Below are 21394 nucleotides of genomic sequence, written 5' to 3'. Positions count from 1 at the left end.
GCTCTTCAGCTCAAGGCTAGCGCTCTACCACTTGAGCCACAGTGCCACTTCCAGCTTTTTTCTTTTTGCTTATGTGGTGCTGAGGAATCGAACCCAGGGTCTTGAGCATGCAAAGCAAGAGCTCTACCACTGAGCCACCTTCCCAGCCCACAGTATTGATCCTTTTAAGTGTACAAAAGTAATAATAACAATGAAACTGATATCAGTGTTTACTACAAATGGAATATAAGTACCTTACAGTGTAATCTCTTTATATTGCTTATAATCACATGAACTAGAAGTAGAAAGCAGTAGAGCTAGGATTTGAGTGCAGTTCAGTGGTTAGAAGGTAGTGGCAATGGCAAAGGCCCCATTCTTTTTAAAAATTATATTGTTACTATTAAGTATTTGTATAAAAGGGTTAAAACTTTATAAGGCAGCTTGAGTACAATGGTTTTTTGACAATGTAACCCCTTTTATCATTTTCTCCCATTTCATCCCTCCTGTCCCTACTCACAAGTTACATAGTTCACTTGTTACATAGTGTACCTCAAATACAATGACTACATTCGTTCACCCTTCCTCCCTCCATTCCTGTGCTACCCCTTTGCCCACCCCCCAAAAAGTCACATTTCCTGGTATTGTTTTTGATAAACAGCGCATTAATTCTTCAGAGGAATGATGTCTTTGGATACCTTCCTTTGGTCAATTTGTTTGGGTATAAATGCATTGGGCCCTATATATGTTATCATGCCTAGTTGTAGTTAAGATCTAGCTTACACATATGATAGAAAACATGTGCCTGGTTTCACTCAACATGATTTGTTCTAGGTCCATCTATTTCCCTGAAACTGATGTAATATTGTTCTAATAGATGAGTAAAATTCCATTGTGTATATGTGAAACATTTTCTTGATCCACTCATCTGTGGTAGGGCAACTGGGCTGTTTCTATAAGTTGGCTATTGTGCACAGCCAACAATAGCAATGAACATGGATGTGTGAGTATCCTTACCGTGTCTTGACTTGTAATACTCTAGATAGATGCTCAGTAGTAGTGTGGCTGGCCCCAACTTCATCTCCCTCCCTCCATCTGCAGCAAGATAGGTACTCTCACACCTAAAACCATGTGAGGCTTTTCTTCTGAGACTGAAGACACCTGACTGGAGTCACAAGAGAGAATGTCATGGTAATATTGGAGCAAAATCATCGCATGCACTAAAATGTCAGCTAAAAGATGACACTCTGGAGTATAGAATTTCAAGAAGCAAATATGAGGTTAAATATCTTTCATGAAGTTGTAATTTATAATCCTGTCTTCCTTCCCTCCCATTTTATTTTCTGAACTCAGGTATCAAAGAACAAGGCACAATAATTTTCATTGGAAAAGGTGAATCAATTATTTCAAGCTAATTAAGTGAACATGTTACGAGCTGTGTAGAACATAAAGCCATCTGAGGAAGTATTATCATATGGTTTGAATGTGAAAAGTACAGGAATAGGGTGATGGGGGGAGTATTCTAGAAAGAAAATCTGAAAATCACCTTTAGTCTTAGCCACCTTGATGCTTCAGAAAGAAAAAGGAAAAACACAATGACGGAGACTTTCAGCCACAGGGATACCTTTGCTCTGTGTCATTTCTTGAGACTGCCTTTCCTGTTATCCAGCCACAAATTACAGGCATCTTCTTCCAATTTTTATTATAGCATCACAACTTACTTTATAGTATCTCTGGGGTTACCTGTTCTCCTTTTTTTCCAGCTTTTCTTGATTTTTTTTGTCTTCTTATCAGTTGTTATTCCATAGGATAAACATAAAAAATAGGAAAATAAAATTGATCTCTTATTTCCTACAGATGTTAGGATGTAACCAAGCCTGGTAAGTTGCTATTGGCTGAAAGGAGATTTGGGACACCAATTAGTACATCGTATTGTTTCTATTTGTACTTCTGTTTTTCCATTAAGACTATTAAATGTTGGATGGTAGGGACCAGCTGCATTTTTTTCATTTTTCTTTCCCAAGTACATAGGTCAGTGTTTGATGCAGAAAAGACCTGTGCAAAACTGTTGAAGGTAGTGAATGAATGAATGAATGAGTGAAACAAGAGAAATAGCAGCATTCATCTCTTTCTCTTACCCTCTCCTGATAACTACTCAGGTAGCTACTTCCAGTGTAGCCACTCAAGAAGCCCAGAATGTTGTAACTTTTCAAAGATGTATGGAAATTCTTGGAACTGGTATAAACCAGTACCCAGCCATTCCCAACACATACACACACACACACACACACACACACACACACAAACACACACACAGTGAGCTGTCAGGCAAGTAGTTTAGGAAGCAGAATTCTATAAGGAAAGCCATGTTTGGTTCGCATTTTAATGAGTGAGGAAGGAATGAAATGTTGAATTATTTATTTCTGTCCCAGGATATTCTAATCTTGGAAAGATGGCTACCGGGGTTAACACCAGTTTCCCCTTAGAAAAATGAATAGTGTCTGCACTGGGGTTAAGGTAAAATGACCATGTCCTGCTGTAGTTGTCAGCAAGAGGTTCATTGTTTATGGCTTCATTACTACCTTAAATCGAATATCTATATTTCCCCTTCGGTTTAATGAGGCCACATGGTTGGGGGATTTTTTCTTTAACTCAGCTTATTTTAATTTGTGTTTAACTAGCCCTCCTAACCTATTAGGTACTCAGATGGGCAAGTTAGAGACAATTAGCTAAGTGTTTCTCTTGTTACGCATACCTCAAGATAAGAATAATCAATAAGACTGAGGCAGTTACGGAAGAGAAATTCAGTGTCCGTCAAGCATATTAGCCACCTGATCAAGCTGTGTTGCAGAAGCAAGTGGCTCTTCCTGCCTGCCTTGGCCTCATTACTGCTCAGTCACTTTGCTGTTGTGTTTTCTTAGTTTTCAGGACTTTATCTCCTGTCTTTCTTCACCATCCTTATCGGGCTGGTGCTCTACTCCTCCACCTCCACGTACATAGCCCAGGACCCCAGAGTGTACAAGCAGTTCCGCAATCCTTCAGGACCTGTTGTGGACTTACCAACCACAGCTCAGGTGGAGCCTTCAGTCACCTACACCAGCCTGGGCCAGGAGACCGAAGAGGAACCCCATGTACGTGTGGCCTAGGATGAATCCTGCCCTGCCCACTGAGGATAACTCAGGGGCCCTATGTTTGCCCATCATCTCTGTATTGTACATAGAGAAAGGTATTTACTAGGTGCAGTTTACATAGGTGGACTGCAAGGTAGCAGATGCTCTGAAAGTTCGTAAAAGGAACAAAGTAAAGCTCACTGGAGACACAGGCTGCGATCCACCTGAGCAGGAGGGATGCCTAGCTGGTGAGCACGAACCCCTACTCCGTATCAGTTACTGTGAACATTTTTGAATCAAAAGCAAGTATTCCTGTTATTATGATTTATATTATTATTGTTACTGTTCTTAAACTTTCAGGAGGAGGTTTTGTACTCCTGGTAGGAACTATTGCCAGATCCACACATAGTCAGCATCAATCCCACTTTTTTTTATGGCAAATCACTTTTTAAGAATCACAGGGGTTTTTGGTTTGTTTTTGTTTTTGTTTTTTGGGGGGTGCAGACTATGTGAGTGATGCATGCCACAGGAGCTCCACCCCTGAGACGTGTCCTCGTCCTAGGGACCCGGTGTGTAATGGTTTCCTCTGTTAGATGTGTGACTGCCTGCTCAATAAGTATCTTGTGCTGTGACCCGTGGGGGAGGGGCAACTGACCATATAATTCTCTATTCTAGGAATAGATGTAAGACAAACATTTTAGTCTTTTTTATATTTCAATCTCTAATTACTCTAGGCCATTACCTTTCTGTTGTGCCACGTGACTGCTAATCAAGTCCCTGTAATTACAGGATAAGGACTGTTCTACTTCTGTGGCTTATGGGAAACCTCAGAAATAACATCATTTGCATTTATGGTTATGTATCTTTTTAAAATTTTATGGCCTTCCCTCTAGCGCCTCTTCAAAGCACCCCCCTCCCTTGATTTTCTTACTGGTAATATATAAATTAATCTAGGCACTGGAAAAATCCTTCTTCTCTGTCATGTTAATTATATGACATCTTTAAAAATACAAAACCAAACCCATCAGCATAGAACTTGTCTTTACTGTGAACTATCATTGTTTATGCCGCCTCCTCAAGTCAAGGTGCCAGTGTAGTCTCTCATAAAAGTTCAACTGCCCTGGTCACTTTGTAGTGGTTTTAAAAAAAAAGCCACCATTGGAAATCTGGTATTTGAGTCATTTTTAATAGCCACTCAATTGTAGAATATATTAGCATAACATTCATCATCTGATCCATTGCCCTTCCCTCTCCCACCCCCAAAAAACCCACCAAAACACAGAAAATTAAGACCTCTGTAATATAGAGTAGATTCTACGTGCCAGTCTATGAAGTGCTTCTTCAGCTTGGCTGACTTCAATAACGTTTATGAAGTTTGGGGCAGTTTTGTTTTGTATGCCTTAAACAGGTAAGTGAAGCAAAACACAAGCAGGGTATAAAATAGAGGACAAATCACAGAGCAGGACTTGTACAAGGCCTAAAGATGGTAGGCTAAGGAATCCCATGCTGTCTGCCAGCACAAGTGGATGTTTTTGTAGGCCTTCTAACATGGAATGAGTGGTCCTGCCCTAGAAAAAGAAAAACTATCTTCTCTGATATGCAGATTTCACAGTCAATTCAGCTTCCTTTAAAACATGTTTTGTTTTATATGTGGAGGAACAGTCAATGCCAAAACGATATCACATCAAAATAAACTTGCCAGACATCTGCTCTCTGCTACCTTTTAAACCAATCAAATACCTTTCTCTGAATATTTTGTCCATTCAGACCCGAAGACCTTTAAAGACTGTGGTTTTATTTTTGTGTTTACATTCCTTTGGTTTGCATAATTTGCTTGATTTATTACACTTCTAGTATTTATTTTAAGGCAAATGGGTTTTTTGTCTTTTTGACTCATTTTTATGACACTAATTTGCAGACACTTATGAGAAACAAGTGGCTGAAACTATTTCTAAGTCTACTCAGTGGGCTGGGATTTTTTTTAAATTAAACTTTCCAAAAAGTTTGCAATCAACTGATGGCAATCTATCTTATAGGAATCAACTGAAGGCAATCTATCTTATAGAAATCAACTGATGGAATCTATCTTATAGGACATTTTAATTGACTCCATTGTATGGAAAGGAAGTGTGAATGTCAAGAGGTACTCACTGTGAAAAGCTTCATCTTCCAGTATCTGTGCAATCAGACTGTCATGTCACTGAGTTATCTGGCTGTGTTGCTTCATCTCCATGTAAAAAGACTGGAAATCTTGATTGTTCGAGGTCAGGCATTCCAGATTCACCCTTCAGTGGGGGAAGAAAGTAGTAAAGTTTCTTCTTCTGAGGAAAAACATTGGTCCTTTGGGATTGGGTAGAAAATGGAAACAGGGCAATGTTAACTCTCGTCTTTTAGTTGCTGAGATTTCATAACCTCAGTAGACACCAGCAAGATTTTCAACTTTTCAAGCCACCACTCTCTTCAACCAGTGAGACCCTAGCAATTAGGATTCCATTTGATGAAGAGCAAATCACAGCTCTTCCTAAACCCTGCTAGAGATAAATGGTGGTTCTCCCTTCCTCCATGGAAAGTTGCACTGGGGACAGGGCTTGCCTTGGTCATACCTTCCCACAGCTTCTAACCTTGAAACACACATCCAGGTAGACCAAGCAATGGAAAAATTGGCACCACTGTGTCCCATGAAAATGTTTAAATGTTTAGTTTAGATATTGCTAACTTGTGCTATTAACCTTTGGAAAAGCGTGTAGTATTGTTTGGGGGGGATTATTTTTTATTTGTAACCACTTAGTAGTCCCCAGCTAGCTACCAGTACAGATTTTACCCCATGGGTAGGATTCTATTGTTAAGCCACATAACAAAGCACACTAATCCTGCTACCACAAATGGAAAATATGAACCAAAAAGGAAATTGACACCAGTAAGTTGAGCAAACTGTCCATTTTTTTTTGATATTTGCATGCTCCCCTATGGACTGGCTGTGGCAATGTAATGCCTGTACAATGTTTTCAAATAAAAAATAAATGCTTTATGAAAGCACTGAGTTCTTGGTTTTCTTGTGTGTTTGTCTGCACTATGACAACCATGGAAGCAGTTCCCTTAGGATGCTAGAAATAGCAACAAAAGCAAATAGCTGGGTATGTGTCAAAACAAAAACCAGAGAGAAAATATTTCCAAATTAGGAAGGGCACAGCCAATCTCAGAATTATAGTTTTGAAAAGCCAAATTAAACACATTTGTAATTAGCAAGATTAATTATTGATTAGGGTACTGAAGAAAGCTCTGGAGCTACAACCACGTCCACTCATGTAGATCATATAAATTTACCCCTGAGAAACAACTTCTCATAATGAAGAAAGCTTTTTTGTTTCCTGCCCTTGATATGCTAGAAGACCTAAGGATGAAGCTTCTTCCAGAGCCAGACATTTATTTAGCAGATGATGTCCATATTTCTGTTCAGAACCTATAGAGAATCTTTAAAAAAATATCCCCACTACAACTGATATCACCCTATACACTCACGTCATTTATGTGTGTTTGTGTTCACAAGATGACCTCTAAAATTAAATGAGCCAGGATGACTGTGTCTGATTTATGCTTTTAAAATACTTTTTAAAAGATAACAACCATTATTTCAGGAAAAAGGATCAGTCTTACATCCTTATAAAATATTACACAAAATACCCAAGTTGAAACTCATCATGACCTGTTTTGGTAGTTAAAACAACATGTACTTAACATAAATAATTTGCTTGAAAAGTATGAGTCACAGTGTCAGAAGTTTTCCTTGTGAAAATTCTAATTTGATTTGGTAAGCTCTTTGATCAAGGATGAAAGCAATTTGAACTTCAGCCCAGCCTGTGTCCAAATACCCATTATTTCCAAATGATCGGGGGTCCAATTAACATGAACAATAAATGTATATGTCATGTCCCATCTATTTCCTTCAGTGAATTCTAATTTTCTTAAGAGAAAGAACAAGGTTTCCAAAATACTTAAAAACACTTGCAATAAAAAAAAAAGATAGGAGAAAGTGGCGCTGTGGCTCAAGCAGTAGAGCACTCGCCTGCCTTGAGCTGAAGAGCTCAGGGACAGCGCCCAAGCCCAGAGTTCAAGCCCCACTGCCGACCAAAACGCGCACACACACACACACACACACACACACACACACAGATAGGAGCACCTGAATTTCATGAAAATCAAAATTAAGGAAAACATCTAAAACTCCAGGGCAATAGCTTATTGTATTGTATAGATGTCCCACAAGAAAACCAAAAGTACTGTGAGAAATAATAAAAGCTGAAATCAGATTCGGATCATGTAGTTTCAATGCCCAGCAAAACACAAGGGCCCTTGACTGTCTTCTTTTAATAGAATCTGTCACCTAAACTACAACTATAAATTACTTGGTAAGAAATTCTGTTATAAAATATTCCCTTGTTTTACTATTCTTGAGGACTTTTATTCTATAGACATCCTGTTCTTGGAAAGGAAGAAATGGCCATTTTCATTTAAAGGTCCTCTTCTATGGCATATTCTAAAATCAGTATGAGCCTTCAGGTTCAGGACTGTGGTATGAAACAGCAAAGTTTTTTTCTTACTTGTAAATAGTATGTTTGCATTTGTAATATACCCTCTTAATTATATGCACGCTTTCCTTTCTTTTTTTCCTTCCATCTTTCTTGTTTCAATAAGAATCAACAGAGAGCACACTGTGGGCCACCTATGCAGGGTCTCTGCCCCTTATTATCTATGCTGTCAAAACTCTTTAATTAAAAAAATTATAATACAGCTGGAAAGCCCTGCCTCCTCCAGACGGCCTTTCCTCAGTGCCTGAAACAAGCCATTGTGCATCATTTTTCGGTCAGCAAGACAAGTCACCTCCAAGCAGTAATGTGGCCTGATTCACAAGGAATAATATCAGAAGGAAGAGGTCTCTGGGAACAGGCTGTAAAATTAGGGCCTTCTGTTTGGATGGACAAAGGGCTGGTGTGGATAAGATAAAAATCTGGGGAAAAAATCATGAAAATGAGCTTGTTCATCAAACCTCAGCCTTGGAGCTGGGATCAATCCCACAATACTAGAAGGGTCATATCAGAATAGAAGAAGGTAAATGTTACTCTACACAACAGAGAGTAATCTTCCTGAAACTAATTGTCCCAAACAGATGGCACAAGCTTTTAAAAAATGTGTTAGATCATGCAATAGTTTAGAGAGCTACTGTAGGGTATTAAGTAGGCTGAGCATGCAACCCATTATCCAGTGCGTTAACACTTTCAAATTGAAAGCAGGAGCAACCGGTTTGAGTCCCACTGCTCACTCTCCTCAGTGGCCTTTATTATGTCTTTGTTACATAAACCCTTTACAACTGTAAAAAAAAAATTAAAAAGTGAAAGCAAGCACACTCAACACATCTCAACTCAGATCATCCCATGTGGGCCCTGACATTTAATTAGCCGGACTCTAAGAGATGAACGACTGAATGGCAGCTGGCCTCACAAGGATAACTATGTCTTTCTGCCACTAGGTGTCACTGTCTTGAGGTAAAACAGTAGGGCAAAGCTATTCACCTGCCCTCTATTACTAGGCCATTCTCATTTCTGGAGGGTATATCTAGCCTTAGCTTCCATCTTACTGTTCACACCTCTCCAAGTTATCTGTGGATTGGGGTTGTGGGGAAGAGAAAATTGTTCCAGTGGCAATCTCAAACATCATCACTACTGGTTCATTACTAAATATGCAAAAAAAGTAAAAACATTCATAAAAAAGCATGTGAGCCAAACACAGGCAGTTTTGCTAGAATTATTCACAAGAAAATCACAATACACTCATACATTTTAAGAACTGCTGGGAGAAGAATAAATGCATGCATGAATAAATGCATATTCCTTCCTCAAGGGAAAAAAGATCCCTAGGACTGAAGAGCAGATACCAGATGGCAGTGGATCAAAACCATTTGTCACTTGATATTTTCCTGGTAATGTCCACAAATACTAGTTCCAGGATTTGGGGCTAACATTAAATCATAAGGTGATAATAGCTATTCTTTTTACCTTTCTTGGCAAGAATTTTTTACACAGTATTTGAAGTCTCTTGATAGAGGCTAAGTAATGGTAATAATTTTAGTTTCACTGATGGTTGACCATTTTCCAAATGCACAGCAATTTTAAAAAAATCTACGTGATCTTTAAAGGTGAATACTGTTCTAAATGAAATGACTAGAGAGAGGAAATGGGCTAATCACTGGAATAATCAAAACAGTCTCATTATGGGACTCTCTGTGAGCTTTTGTTTGAATTCTCTAATATGGGTTTTGGCATTAACTAGGATTTTACAAGTTAAATAGGTCACACATGCATACAGATGGCTGAGTGACTAACATAACTGCTTTATGTTCTTAAGTTTTCGCCTATCAAGCTGTGTTTAATTAAGAGGAAAATTGTCAAGGCCAGAAGACAACTTAGTGTGAGGAATGCAAAGACTGAGGACATTCCTTTGCACTCAAGTTTTAATCATGACTCCAAGACAAAAGTAAAGTTCATTTTCACTTTAGGTACAAGCTTGGATGCCCAGTTTTAAAACCATAAGAAACACTAGAGCTTATTTTGTTGAAAATACAGTTGCTTCTTGGCTTCTGAGTCATGTGAAGGCCTGAGATGGTTTAATTTAAAAGAGAGATTTTTTTTCAGCCTAGAAATGAAATAGCCTTAGTCACCAATGGCAAATTCTATGGATAATGCAGCAGTGCACAATTTCTCCATTAGAGAGACCATCCTGTGATTGCTAGAAACCAGTGTTCGTGAGCTACAAGCAATCCTTCCATTAAGAGGTCAGAGCCACTTCTTAGGAAGCTGGATAATGGGTCCTCTGGAAGATCCCTATTACCAGTCAAGTCCTGCACACACTCTCAAAGAAAAGGCACATCGTGTATGCCAATGTTAGCTGTCTTGTCCTCTTGACTAAACCCTTCTGGGAAAGTGTACAGATGGGAGCTTTTCTCTCTGTGACTTTCTCTGCCCAAAGGTGCAGGAAGGGCCTTTGGAACTATCTTTACCCATGAGACTCCCAAGGCAGATATGCTCCAAGAGAGCAAGAGTAAAAATGAAACTGTCCAAGGCAGGATTGGGAGCCTATTCTTTTCACACTTCCAGGTGTGAACCAGCGATCACCTCATTCACCAATGATCTCTGTTATTTATGATCTATTCATCCTGAGGCTGCCCAGCTTGGAAAGCAAGTTGACTGCTATGATAAAGACTAACCTTGCCTTCAAGGTGAAGACCTTATTTTCTTCCTAAGTATTGGAGCAACCCAGACCAATCAGTCCTGCAGTTTCTATGATGGAAGGCTGGAAAAAAATGAGAAACTTTGAGCCAGAGGTCAAGATCATTGGTGCTTCAAAATTTCAAAACCCCGAAGCTGCTTCTGGCTTGTCTGGGGGATCACATGATGCTCTTCAAGTTGGCATCTCAGTCTCTTGAGACCCATCAACTCCTACTTCTGCAGTAGAGCATTGTTGGTTTGTTTTTCTTTGAATTTTCTTATACTACTGAGGCTAGGACTCAGGGCTTCACACTTGCACTCTACCACTTGAGCTATATTCTTACTCATTTTGCTTTTAGTTTTTGCTTGCTTGTTTGTTTTTTCAGATAGGCTGGTCTCAGAATGGGATCGTCCTACTGTCACCCCCTGAGTAGCTGGGATTAAAAGTATACTTCACCATTCCTGGCTTGCTTTTGAGACAGGATTTCACTAACATTTTCCTCAGCTGTTCTCAAATTATAGTGTTATTATCTCTACCATGGGAGCAGCTGGGGTTACAGTTATGCACCATCGTGCTCAGCCTGATACTTTGTTTTACTGTAAAATTGCAATAGCATCTACTTAGCGGATCTTTGTGTTATTTCTGTCCCCCCTGCCATGTCTGGCGCAGCCTTCACAGCAGTACTTCACATTTGTTTTCACCATTACCTTCTTAGTGTGGCCTTTCTACATCGCTAGTTCATTGCTGATGACCGAGTCTTTGAGCATTTCCAGAACCTTAGAACTTAAATGTAACTGTTTGATATTTTGTCTTTAAAGCCATTTGAGAAGAGACAACACTACTATGCATGATGAGCATATTTGATTGTGTTTAGTCTGCATGAACATTTCTTTCAAAAATGAAATTAAATTAGTGGTTGTAATGTATCATGTATTTATAAATGAGAAATTCTTGCTCCTAAATAACAATGATTTTTAAATCAAACATAACCTTAACATTTCTGAAACTACTGGGTTTTTTCTTCTTATCTACCAACAGAATAAAATTCCTATATTAGTGAAATATTGTGAAATACCTCACAGCTGTTGGAGTTGGCTTCGGCTATTGGTTTTGAACATGGAGAAGAATAATGAAAGGGGTGACATCAATCAAGATACGATGTACACGATTTCTTGAATGGTAACTCCTTTGTACAACTACTTAAAGATAATTAAAACATAACTTTTCATAACAAAATTAGTTTGATTTTCGTTGATATGATTGTTAGGTACTTTAATTTCTCTTTCTCTTGCATTTTGCTCCCAATGATTTAAAAAAATTACATTATTCTTTAATTCATTCAAAGAACATTCTTGAAGATTAGTTATGGTTAGGTAGAATAATATAGTGATAGCAGAAAATAGCCTCTAATTCAGACTTCTTTGCAATTGGTTGGTGCAAGTTGATTACAGTGAACTGAAAGCTGTTCTTTTTTCTTGCATGATTCATCCTTAGAAGAGCAAAATAGGGGCTGGGAAGGTGGCTCAGTGGTAGTGCTTGCCTTACATTCATGAGGCCCTGGGTTCAATTCCTCAGCACCACATAAGCAAAAAGAAAAAAAGCCGGAAGTGGCGCTGTGGCACAAGTGGTAGAGCGCTAGCCTTGAGCTGAAGAGCTGAGGGAGTGCCCAATCCCAGAGTTTAGGCCCTACAACTGGAAAAAAAAAGGAAAATGACAAGTAAAATATCAAATATAAAGAATTGAAAAGTGAATAAAGTTTTGGACCACTCCCGACACCCCCCCCCCCCGCCAAAATCAGATAAATGGTATTTAAAATCTGATATTTTGGGGAGGGTTTGTTTTCTTTTATTTTTTTTATTAGCTTTAAGTAGTTGTTCAAAGGAGTTGCCATCTAATGAAGCAGTTTACGAAGATATCTTGATCAATGTCTCCCCTTTCAACATTCTCTCCCATGCCTCCCTTAGCCACCCTTTCCCTCACTCTTCTTAATTTTGTAGAATATATATTGCATTCTTGACTGCATTTTCCCCCTCTTCTTTTTGTCTAACCTTTTCCCCTTGGCCCCACCCCATTGGCCCTTTCAAGTACTTACTACCTGGTGTTTTATTTCCCTGAACTTCGATTTTACCTTTCTAAGGAATTACACTGGTGGAAGCAAGGACAGTAGGGTTGTGAGCTCAAGCCAGCCTGGACTTTATGATAAAAGGAATATAACAACAAATAACAGTAGAACTCAGAGGATCCACAGGGACTATTAAAAAAAAACTATAGGGCGCTGGGAAGGTGGCTCGGTGGTAGAGCGCTTGCCTTGCATGCCTGGGGCCCTGGGTTCGATTCCTCAGCACCACATAAGCAAAAAGAAAAAAGCCGGAAGTGGTGCCGTGGCTCAAGTGGTAGAACGCTAGCCTTGAGCTGAAGAGCTGAGGGACAGCGCTCAGGCCCAGAGTTCAGGCCCCACCACCGGACCCAAAAAAAAAAAAACTATAGTCCAGTAAAGTGGGAAAATTTAGAAAAAGTGGACAATTTTCTAGAAGTACATGGCCTACTAAAATTCAACCAAGAAGATATCTAAAAAATATCTGTAACAAGCAATGGAATTGAAATAGTAATCAGGAATCTCTCAACAAAGAAAAGTCCAAGACTGGATGGATATCACTATTGAATTCTATCAATAGACCCTAATGCCTTTCCAATTATTCTATAATAAAAAAAATTCATTCTGCAAAGCCAATATTACTTTGATATCAAAACCAGATAAGGGCAAAAAGAAGAAGAAAATGAAAAAAAGAAAATTACAGATGAATTTCCCTGATGATATAGATGTAAAATTCCCAGCAAAATGCCCACAAACAGAATTTATCCACACAGTAAAAAGATGAAGCACCAGGACCAGTTTGGTTTCGTTCTATGGAAATACAGCTTAACTTACACAATCAATAAGGAACACAAGGGACAGGAAGAAGAGGAGAAGAAAGAAGGAGGCGAGGAGGAGAAAACTTTGAGATGGAGAAAAAGAAAAGTTGAATTAGTGCCAGAGGGCCCATATATGATTTATGATTTTGTTTGTTTGTCCCCACCTAGAAAGCCCCGATTGCATTCCCAATTATTTCACTGGCTCTGACGCCAAAGCTTCTTCCCAGACTTAGAGTGGGGCACCATGGTCTATGCTAATGTGCTGCCAGCATCATGCCCAATTCCCCACACCACCAATGCAGAAGAATGAGTCCAAATAGCTCAATCGCTACATATAGATGCCATATAAGATGATGCTAAGCAAAATGAACTCCAAGACATGGACACAAGAAGTTTTTCCTTGTTGTGTTGTTTTTAATGTACCATGTGATTTCTTGTTTCTTTTGTATGTTCTTCCCCCTGTGGCATATCCTCTGTTGCCACTGTATTTGATTTTGGTACCCTGGTATTGTACATATGTTTATTTGAATTAGAGAAGGGAAAGGGAACAACAGAATGGTGAGACAAAGGACAAGGGGCGGGGATCCAATGCAACAGTGATATACACAAGACAATGTGTTGGAAATGATCCGTACAACTTGGGGGGAGGGATTGGGGGAGGAGGGAGAGTGGGAGAAAAATAAGGGAAGGGGTAACGAGTTTGACAAGAAATGTCCTTAATACCTTACTTATGTAACTGTAACCCCTCAGTATATCACCTTGACAATAAAAAAGCAATTAATTTTTAAAAAGTGTCCAAAATAAAGGAAGAAGAAATGATGACACTATGGCTCCTGAGCGAACACTGAGTTTTTCTCAGTCTCTTCCCCTAGGCAAGAAAGATAAATATCTATGCCAGATTTAGAAAGTTCTATCCATAAATAATAATCTCATGCTGGGAATTTCATTTTTATCATATATGTCTATATATAGATATAGAGAGAGAGTCAGCAATGCTAACTTTTATTCAAGACATCTTTGGGTTTGTGTCTACCCAAAAGCCAGGATGAAAGTAAACACATACATCAATACTTGTATACACAAAGCCAGTTTTAGTGTTTTTCAGACTTTTTAGGAAAACATACTTGGTTTTAAATGAGTAGAAAGGTGTATTTCCTGGTTAGCCAACTCTGCAATGAATATTTGTCTCACAAACATCTGTCCCCCTTTCCCCTTTCCACATGGATGGTTTCTAATTTCACTAGCTTTATCTTTACCCTGAGCAAAGGCCTCCTATTCAACCTCCTGCTGGTACTTTCTACACTCTGCTTCCCAAACCAGCTCTGATCTTGTAGGTGTAGCATTTAACCCCTTTCCCTGGCTCTCCACTGCATACACCCCCCCCCCACCCCAAGCCACTCACATTCCCTGAGAGCTAAATCCCAGCCCACACACTTCCACTCCCTTTCCTGCTTTAGTTTTCTCTATCGCAACCATCACTTTCTGACAGACTATACACATTCCATTTGTTTGTTGTTGTATTTATGTTTGTTTGTTTTTGAATCTCAATCCCGAATTTGAATGTAAGTTTCATTAGGGCAAAGATTTTGTACTTTTTCTTTAAAGAGTACTCAGCACACAGAGGGATCTCAACAAATATCAGCTGAGTAAGTGGATGAATTAATTCAGGAGTAAAATAATCGTGTACAAAAGCCAACCACACTAGTGACGGTACAACAGAATGCTACCCTGTTTTTCCAGCCGCTTTCCCCTTCGTCTGTGCACATTTCTCTAGTACTTTAGTCAGACTGACTTCTTTAAAGTTTCCCAGGCTCATTTCTGTCTCACAACCTAGCACCTGCTGTCCCTTCTGCTGAAAGAGTTTCTCCTTCCCTCTCCTTTTGCCTAGGTAACTGACACTCATCCTTTAGTGGCTTTAATGTGATTTCAGAATAACCTTCCCTGAATCCACTCAGGTGATGTACAGATGAGATCCACTGGAAGCCATGCTTCTATGGCTCTCTGCCTTCTAAAGACTGTTTATGTCAGCATCTTCTCTCCTTACCCTGTAAAATAGCAATCCATTGGGTGCAATGCAACTCAGTCTTTCGCCATAGTGATACCCATAAGTCCTGTTGAATGGAGAAGGAAGAGTTAATAGACTTGTTTAGACCACAAGGCATAAAATTGGAAAAACGAACAGGAGGTTGCAGGGTGCTGGTGGCTCACGCCTGTAATCCTAGCTACAAAGGAGGCTGAGATCTGAGAATCACAGTTCAAAGCTGCCAGCCCTGTCAGAAAACTCTGAGACTCTAATCTCCAATAAACTACTCAGAAGAAGCCTCAAGTGGTATAGATTAAGTCTTGAGCACAAGAGGCTCAGAGACAGTGCCCAGGCCCTGAGTACAAGCCCTGAGACAAAAAAAAAAAAAAAAAAAATAGGAAGCTTCAGGGGCATAAATCACTGCTGAATTTAAAGAAGAACTTCCCATAAATCAAAGCTGATCTAAGAAGGGTTGCCTGGTTAGGATGGTTTTGGAACATAAAGAAAAAGGACAGCTGTGGTAGAAGGAAGACTGATCAGATCCAAGTATCAGAAGAGACATTCAACTACACCATGGGTTTCCATCCTGTGTTTGAGGATTTGAGGAGAGCCATGAAATCAGTGTCAAGATGTTCTGGGCTCTAGACTTTTTTCTTCCCTTGGCTTTGGAAAATAGAATCTAAGTTTTTATTTTCATGGGCTCAAAATAGAACATATAGTATACCTTGTATCTGTCAAGATTTTCCACTAGTGGATGAACTCTGTAAGCTAGAAAGAATATTAGCTTCTTGTTTTTGTTTGATGAAGCGGAAAGTGACTCTGAAGAGATAAAAGTGAGGGAAAACATTGGAAAAGGTTTGCTTTTTTGAAATATAGCTTTAATAGTAACCATGCTCTTGGTACCACCTCAGATGCCTTTCAGAGAAAAATATAATCACAGTGCACAGTCACTAGGAAGTATTTTTCTAAACAAGATGCTGAGCAGCTAATCATGTTTATAAGGAAATGAAAAACTAACTTTGGATGACTAGACCCATGGCCATTTATCCAGATCTGGCCATAAGGTTAGCAACTTTTTTTAAAGAATAAGTAAACATTCCATGTGAAAAATAAGAAGATGGTAATGTTGATGGATATTCTCTTTAAACTAGTATTCTGCAACTATAATATTGACCATAGTAGACTGCTAGGTACCAGGTTTGAAACTTACTTTCAAATAAATAATTGTAAACATTAAACTAACAGGAAAGTTTCTGAAGATGATATAAAAATTTCTCATTAAATAGCTCTAAATCCTCTGAACATTGCCACATTATAACCCTTGAAACATAAATGTCTAGAAAGTGTTCTTTTATGGTAACTCACAAGTTAATAAACAGTAATAATGGTAGATGGAAAATCCAATGAGCTGTAATTGAATCTTTTCCTAAGTGACAAACTCTAAACAGAACACAACTGAATCTGATTACATTGTAGTGTTGTTGATGAAACATTACCTTCATCAGCTTAACCTTCATCATGAAATAATCTTAGGTTCTGAAAATAATTGTTAAAAATTCCTAAATACGCCAAGCACTGGTGGCCCACACCTGTAATCCTAGCTACTCAGGAGGCTGAGCTCTGAGGATTACAATTCAAAGCCAGCCCAGGCAGGAAAGTTCATGAGACTCCTATCTCCAATAAACTACCAGAAAACCAGAAGTGGCGGTGTGGCTCAAGCAGTAGAGTGCTCGCCTTGAGCTGAAGAGCTGAGGGACAGCGTCCAGGCCCAGAGTTCAAGCCCCACGACCAACAACAACAACAACAAAAATCCTAAATACAACAATATCCAAGGTATTTCATTAACTTTTGAGACTCATTGGTATTATCCCCACAAGCCTCATATCATGCTAGGAGATAACCTTCCAGAATTAACAAAAATAAGTAATAAATCTTATTTTTAAAAAAAAACAGAAAATCATGGGAATACACACTGGGAAATTTTTTCCATCATTTCGAACACCCTTCATATAATATTCCCATGTTCTGGCTCTGGAGTCCTTCGATTTCAGAATTATAATGCTAGAGTGACTCCTACCATCCTGCCAGCTACATATGCCCAGCTCAGAAAGAGTTTAATGCCCAGGCTGCCAACATCTTCATGGTAGACAATAATTCCAGACAATTCGTCAGGAAGCATTTTTCCAGAGAGCCTAACAAGTGGCGAGGTGGACTAAAGTAGATTTTGATTCCTTTCATTTCTCAGCTGACCCCTGTTTCTAGAGAGCAGAGAAAAGCAAGAAGTCCATATTCAAGAGTTGACTATCATTTCTGCAACCTCTTATACCGCTTGAGAGGATATTTTAAGGAATACTTGATATTGCTTATGAAAACAGCAGATATTACAGCTTCCTATGGGGAAAATGAAAGATGCAGATAGATAGATAGATAGATAGATAGATAGATAGATAGATAGATAGATAGATAGATAGATAGATAGATAGATAGATAGAAGATAGATAGATAGATAGATCTGAATATAGAGAAGAAACCAAGTAATACCATCTTTTAGGTTCAATTGAATTAAATAAACAATGTAAAAAGGTAGACTTATAAACAATGTAAAACCAAATAATAGTGGTAGGTTGGGGTTCAATTTTCAAATGAAAATATAGGAAAAAAGAAAAAGAAAGGAAGAAGCAGAAGGAAGGAAGGAAGGAAAGAAGGAAGGAAGGGAGAGAGGAAGGAAGGGAGAGAGGAAGGGAGGGAGGAATTCTAAATACACTAGTAAACTCAGAAGGCTGGATTTGGGCTCAAAACATACATACAAAACTCAAGATGAAGACATAGTCCTGAAGGAAGCAATTGAGGGTATTACCAAAACCTTCCCTGACAACTGGGCTGAGCTGCCACTAGATGTTGTCACTAAGCCTGGCCACCGCTATTAAACCGTGTCTAAAAAGCTACGAGAAGCAATCTCACAGTTCCTGCACTTGCACCCTTCTCCCTCCAGATTGATAGATTTACACATAGGCAAGGCTCACACAGGATGAAAAGAATTCCCTCAAGCCATGGTTTCCCCGTAGTTCCTGTTACTCACCACGGCTCTCAAAACAAGGAATTGCTCACACTACAAATGCTCAACAGCAAAACCCAATACAGATAAACTAATTTTTGTTGTAAAAATAGGTTCCATTGACATTTTCATAGATGTACATATATGCACACACAAACGCACACATATACACATATATAGTGTACTCGGTTCATATTTATCCTCCCATTACTTTCTCTTATTCCCTTCCACCCACCTTCTGGTACCGTTGTCTTCTGAAATGTCTTCCTTCTATCATCTTCTACTTTCATGTTTTTTTTAAACCTAGATTCTACATATTAGAGGAAATGAAGGGTTTTTATTATCTGAGTCTAACTTATTTCATGTAACATGATGAAGTTCCAGTTCCATCTGTATTTCTGCAAACATTTCATTCTTCTTTATGCCTGAATGAAACTCCATTGTGTATATATACCACATTTTCTTATCTATTTATTTGTAGGTAAACATTTAGGTTGATGCTATAACAGCTATTATGAATAGTGCCATAATAAACATGAATATACATGTGTCTCTATTGTACACTGACTTAGACTCCTTCACATATATATCACGTAGTGACATAGCTGGATCATATGATAGTTTGGTTCTCAGTTCTTTTAGGACCCTCTATACTTATTTCCATACTGGCTAGACTATACATTGACATTGACAGTGTTTAAGGCCATCTTTCCCTTAATCCAAACAAATATTTGTTGTTTGTTTTCTTGATGATAGCTATTCTCATTGGGGTAAGACAGAATTACAACATTGTTTTGATTTTCATTTCTCAGGTAGCTAAAGATATTAAACATTTTTCACTGGTATTTATTTTGAGAGCTATCTGTGCAATTCATCTTCCCATTCATTAACTGAGTTATTTGCTCTTCAGCGCTAATTTTTTTTTTTTTTTTTTTGCCCGTCATGGGGCCTGAACTCAGCCTGGGCGCTATCCCTCAGCTCTTCATCTCAAGGCTAGAGCTCTACCACTGGAGCCACAGTGCCACTTCTGGCTTTTTCTGCTTATGTGGTGCTGAGGAATCGAACCCAGGGCCTCCTCATGCATGCAAGGCAAGCGCTCTACCACTGAGCCACCTTCCCAGCCCTTGGGCGCTAATTTTTATGGATTCTTTATCTGTTCTGGATATTAATCCCATGTAAGATGAATAAAATGAGCTAATCCCATGACCCCATAGAGACACTGGTCTTTTCTGTTTATTTACAGCATAAGCCATCATGAACCATGATATCCCTTACACTGAGACTAAATATTAGGAAAAAATATAGTCTTCTGACAGATCATATAAAAACTAAGAAGTCATGTGATCTAGTTCACCTCTTTATACCTTCCCCTTAATACCACTTTGGGAAGAGAAACTTTTTCTCATGCACAGAGACAGTTGGGCTTCATTACCACAAAATACAATAGCCTTACACAACACTACTTTTCTCAAACTTACGGGATACCAACATTGAAAGACACACTAAAATAAATCAAAGTGATTGGTGAGATAAAGAAATTTAGTCTGGAGAGTACCAAGTCTCCCAGTGGTCCCCAACCACTTAAAGACATCTCAGTTTACCCCTGTCTCTCGAAAATCTATTTCCAGATTACAACATCAGATTGCTGTGTCTTGGAAATACACTGTTTCTACTGAATTGTCCTTTCGGGAAATGCCATGAATCTGGTTAAAACTTATTAAATAAAAAAATGGTTCATAAGCATTCATTAATATGTTGATTGTATAGACAGATGTTTATAACATCACATGGCATCTTTTCAATTACAAACCACAGGAGAACTTTTATTTGGGCCTCAGAACCAATAAAAGCTGGGCCCTTGAGCATATTTTTTTAAATTTTATGTCATAGGCAGAACACTGTCAACCTCAGAATAGATCTTATTTCCCTGCTACGCTTGGTCTAGGTTGCTTATAATAAACTTAGAAAAACACCTATATCATGTTTACAATAGTCCGAGCTAGGTATCTTCTGCACTAACCTTCTATATGGATTAACACCACTTTGTTCCCCAGCGATTTTCCATTGATTCTACCATGTTATAGTGTGCATATTTCTTCAATTTACTTTAGATCATTTTAGGAACAGAGTGGGAATGGAAGAAGGGGAAAGGAGGAATACAGGAGAGAAAAAAGACTTTCAGATTGCCCTAAAATTCTAGACCTATTACATCACCTGTATTTGTTTGTCCAAGTCACACTTAGAAAGTGAGCTCTCCAAGGTGCAGCTATAACTGATTTTTATACACTCAAATGTATGGCTCAAAATAAGTGTATAGATTATTACGAATAAAAGTGTCACAATGAGTCAACTTAATTTTACTGAGTTGTATACTTAAAAAGGCCAACAACATAATCACCAGGAAATAGATACTTGCAAGAAGCGGAGTAAGGCCAGTAGGAGAATGGTAGACGTATGAAGAGGGGAAAGGGAGGAAAATGCTGTCGAGAATTTTTTGTATATACCACAACATTAAGAAGAGAGAAGGTGTGGTCTGAAGTGTGGAGGTGAGGGTGTTGAGGGGTGACCCAGATCGAGGTGCACTGTATTCATAGACTGCTTTGTTAAATAGCACCTCCTTTGTACAACTACTTAAATAATAAAAAAAATTTAAGGCCAAATGGTAAGCTTCGTGTTATATATTTTACAACAAAAAAACTAAAGTTTTATACTAATATTAAAACCTTCTGTAGCTCTGAATAACCTTTCACTTGCTTAAAGGAAGAAATTCTTTATTTTATTACATATCTTCCACCTCTCCACAGTGTAGAATGATGAAATGCACACAACTGCTGTTTGAGATATTTCCCAAATTGAGTTTTCAGTCGATACAAGTCGACCTTACATGTAGGCAATTGCTCATGTGTGTGAATCAGGGCTGTAAACGTTGTGATTTCAAGTAAGTAACTCCTATCATTTGTAGCAATTGAATTCTACCATCCTTATGGGTTAAAGCTTAAAGATAGATATCCTAAGTGAAGAATATTTGAATAATAATTATCTTTTAAAGCTATCTAG

General features: G+C 38.6%; 1 protein-coding gene across 1 annotated transcript in view; it reads left to right on the top strand.

The window, feature by feature from the left end:
* The window catches only part of Slc35f1 (solute carrier family 35, member F1), a 141470-nt gene extending 137772 nt beyond the window's left edge, over positions 1-3698 (top strand). The window contains exon 7 of the mRNA XM_013032814.1: positions 2898-3698. Within this exon, the coding sequence (XP_012888268.1) occupies positions 2898-3122 (225 nt within the window). The 3' untranslated portion in view covers positions 3123-3698. The remainder of the gene's footprint in view (positions 1-2897) is intronic.
* Positions 3699-21394: the final 17696 nt, after the last annotated feature.

Source organism: Dipodomys ordii, unplaced genomic scaffold (assembly GCF_000151885.1).
Source record: "Dipodomys ordii isolate 6190 unplaced genomic scaffold, Dord_2.0 Scaffold157, whole genome shotgun sequence".
Lineage (NCBI taxonomy): Eukaryota > Metazoa > Chordata > Mammalia > Rodentia > Heteromyidae > Dipodomys > Dipodomys ordii.
Note: the sequence above shows the minus strand (reverse complement) of the source record. Positions and strands in the feature narration are given on the sequence as shown.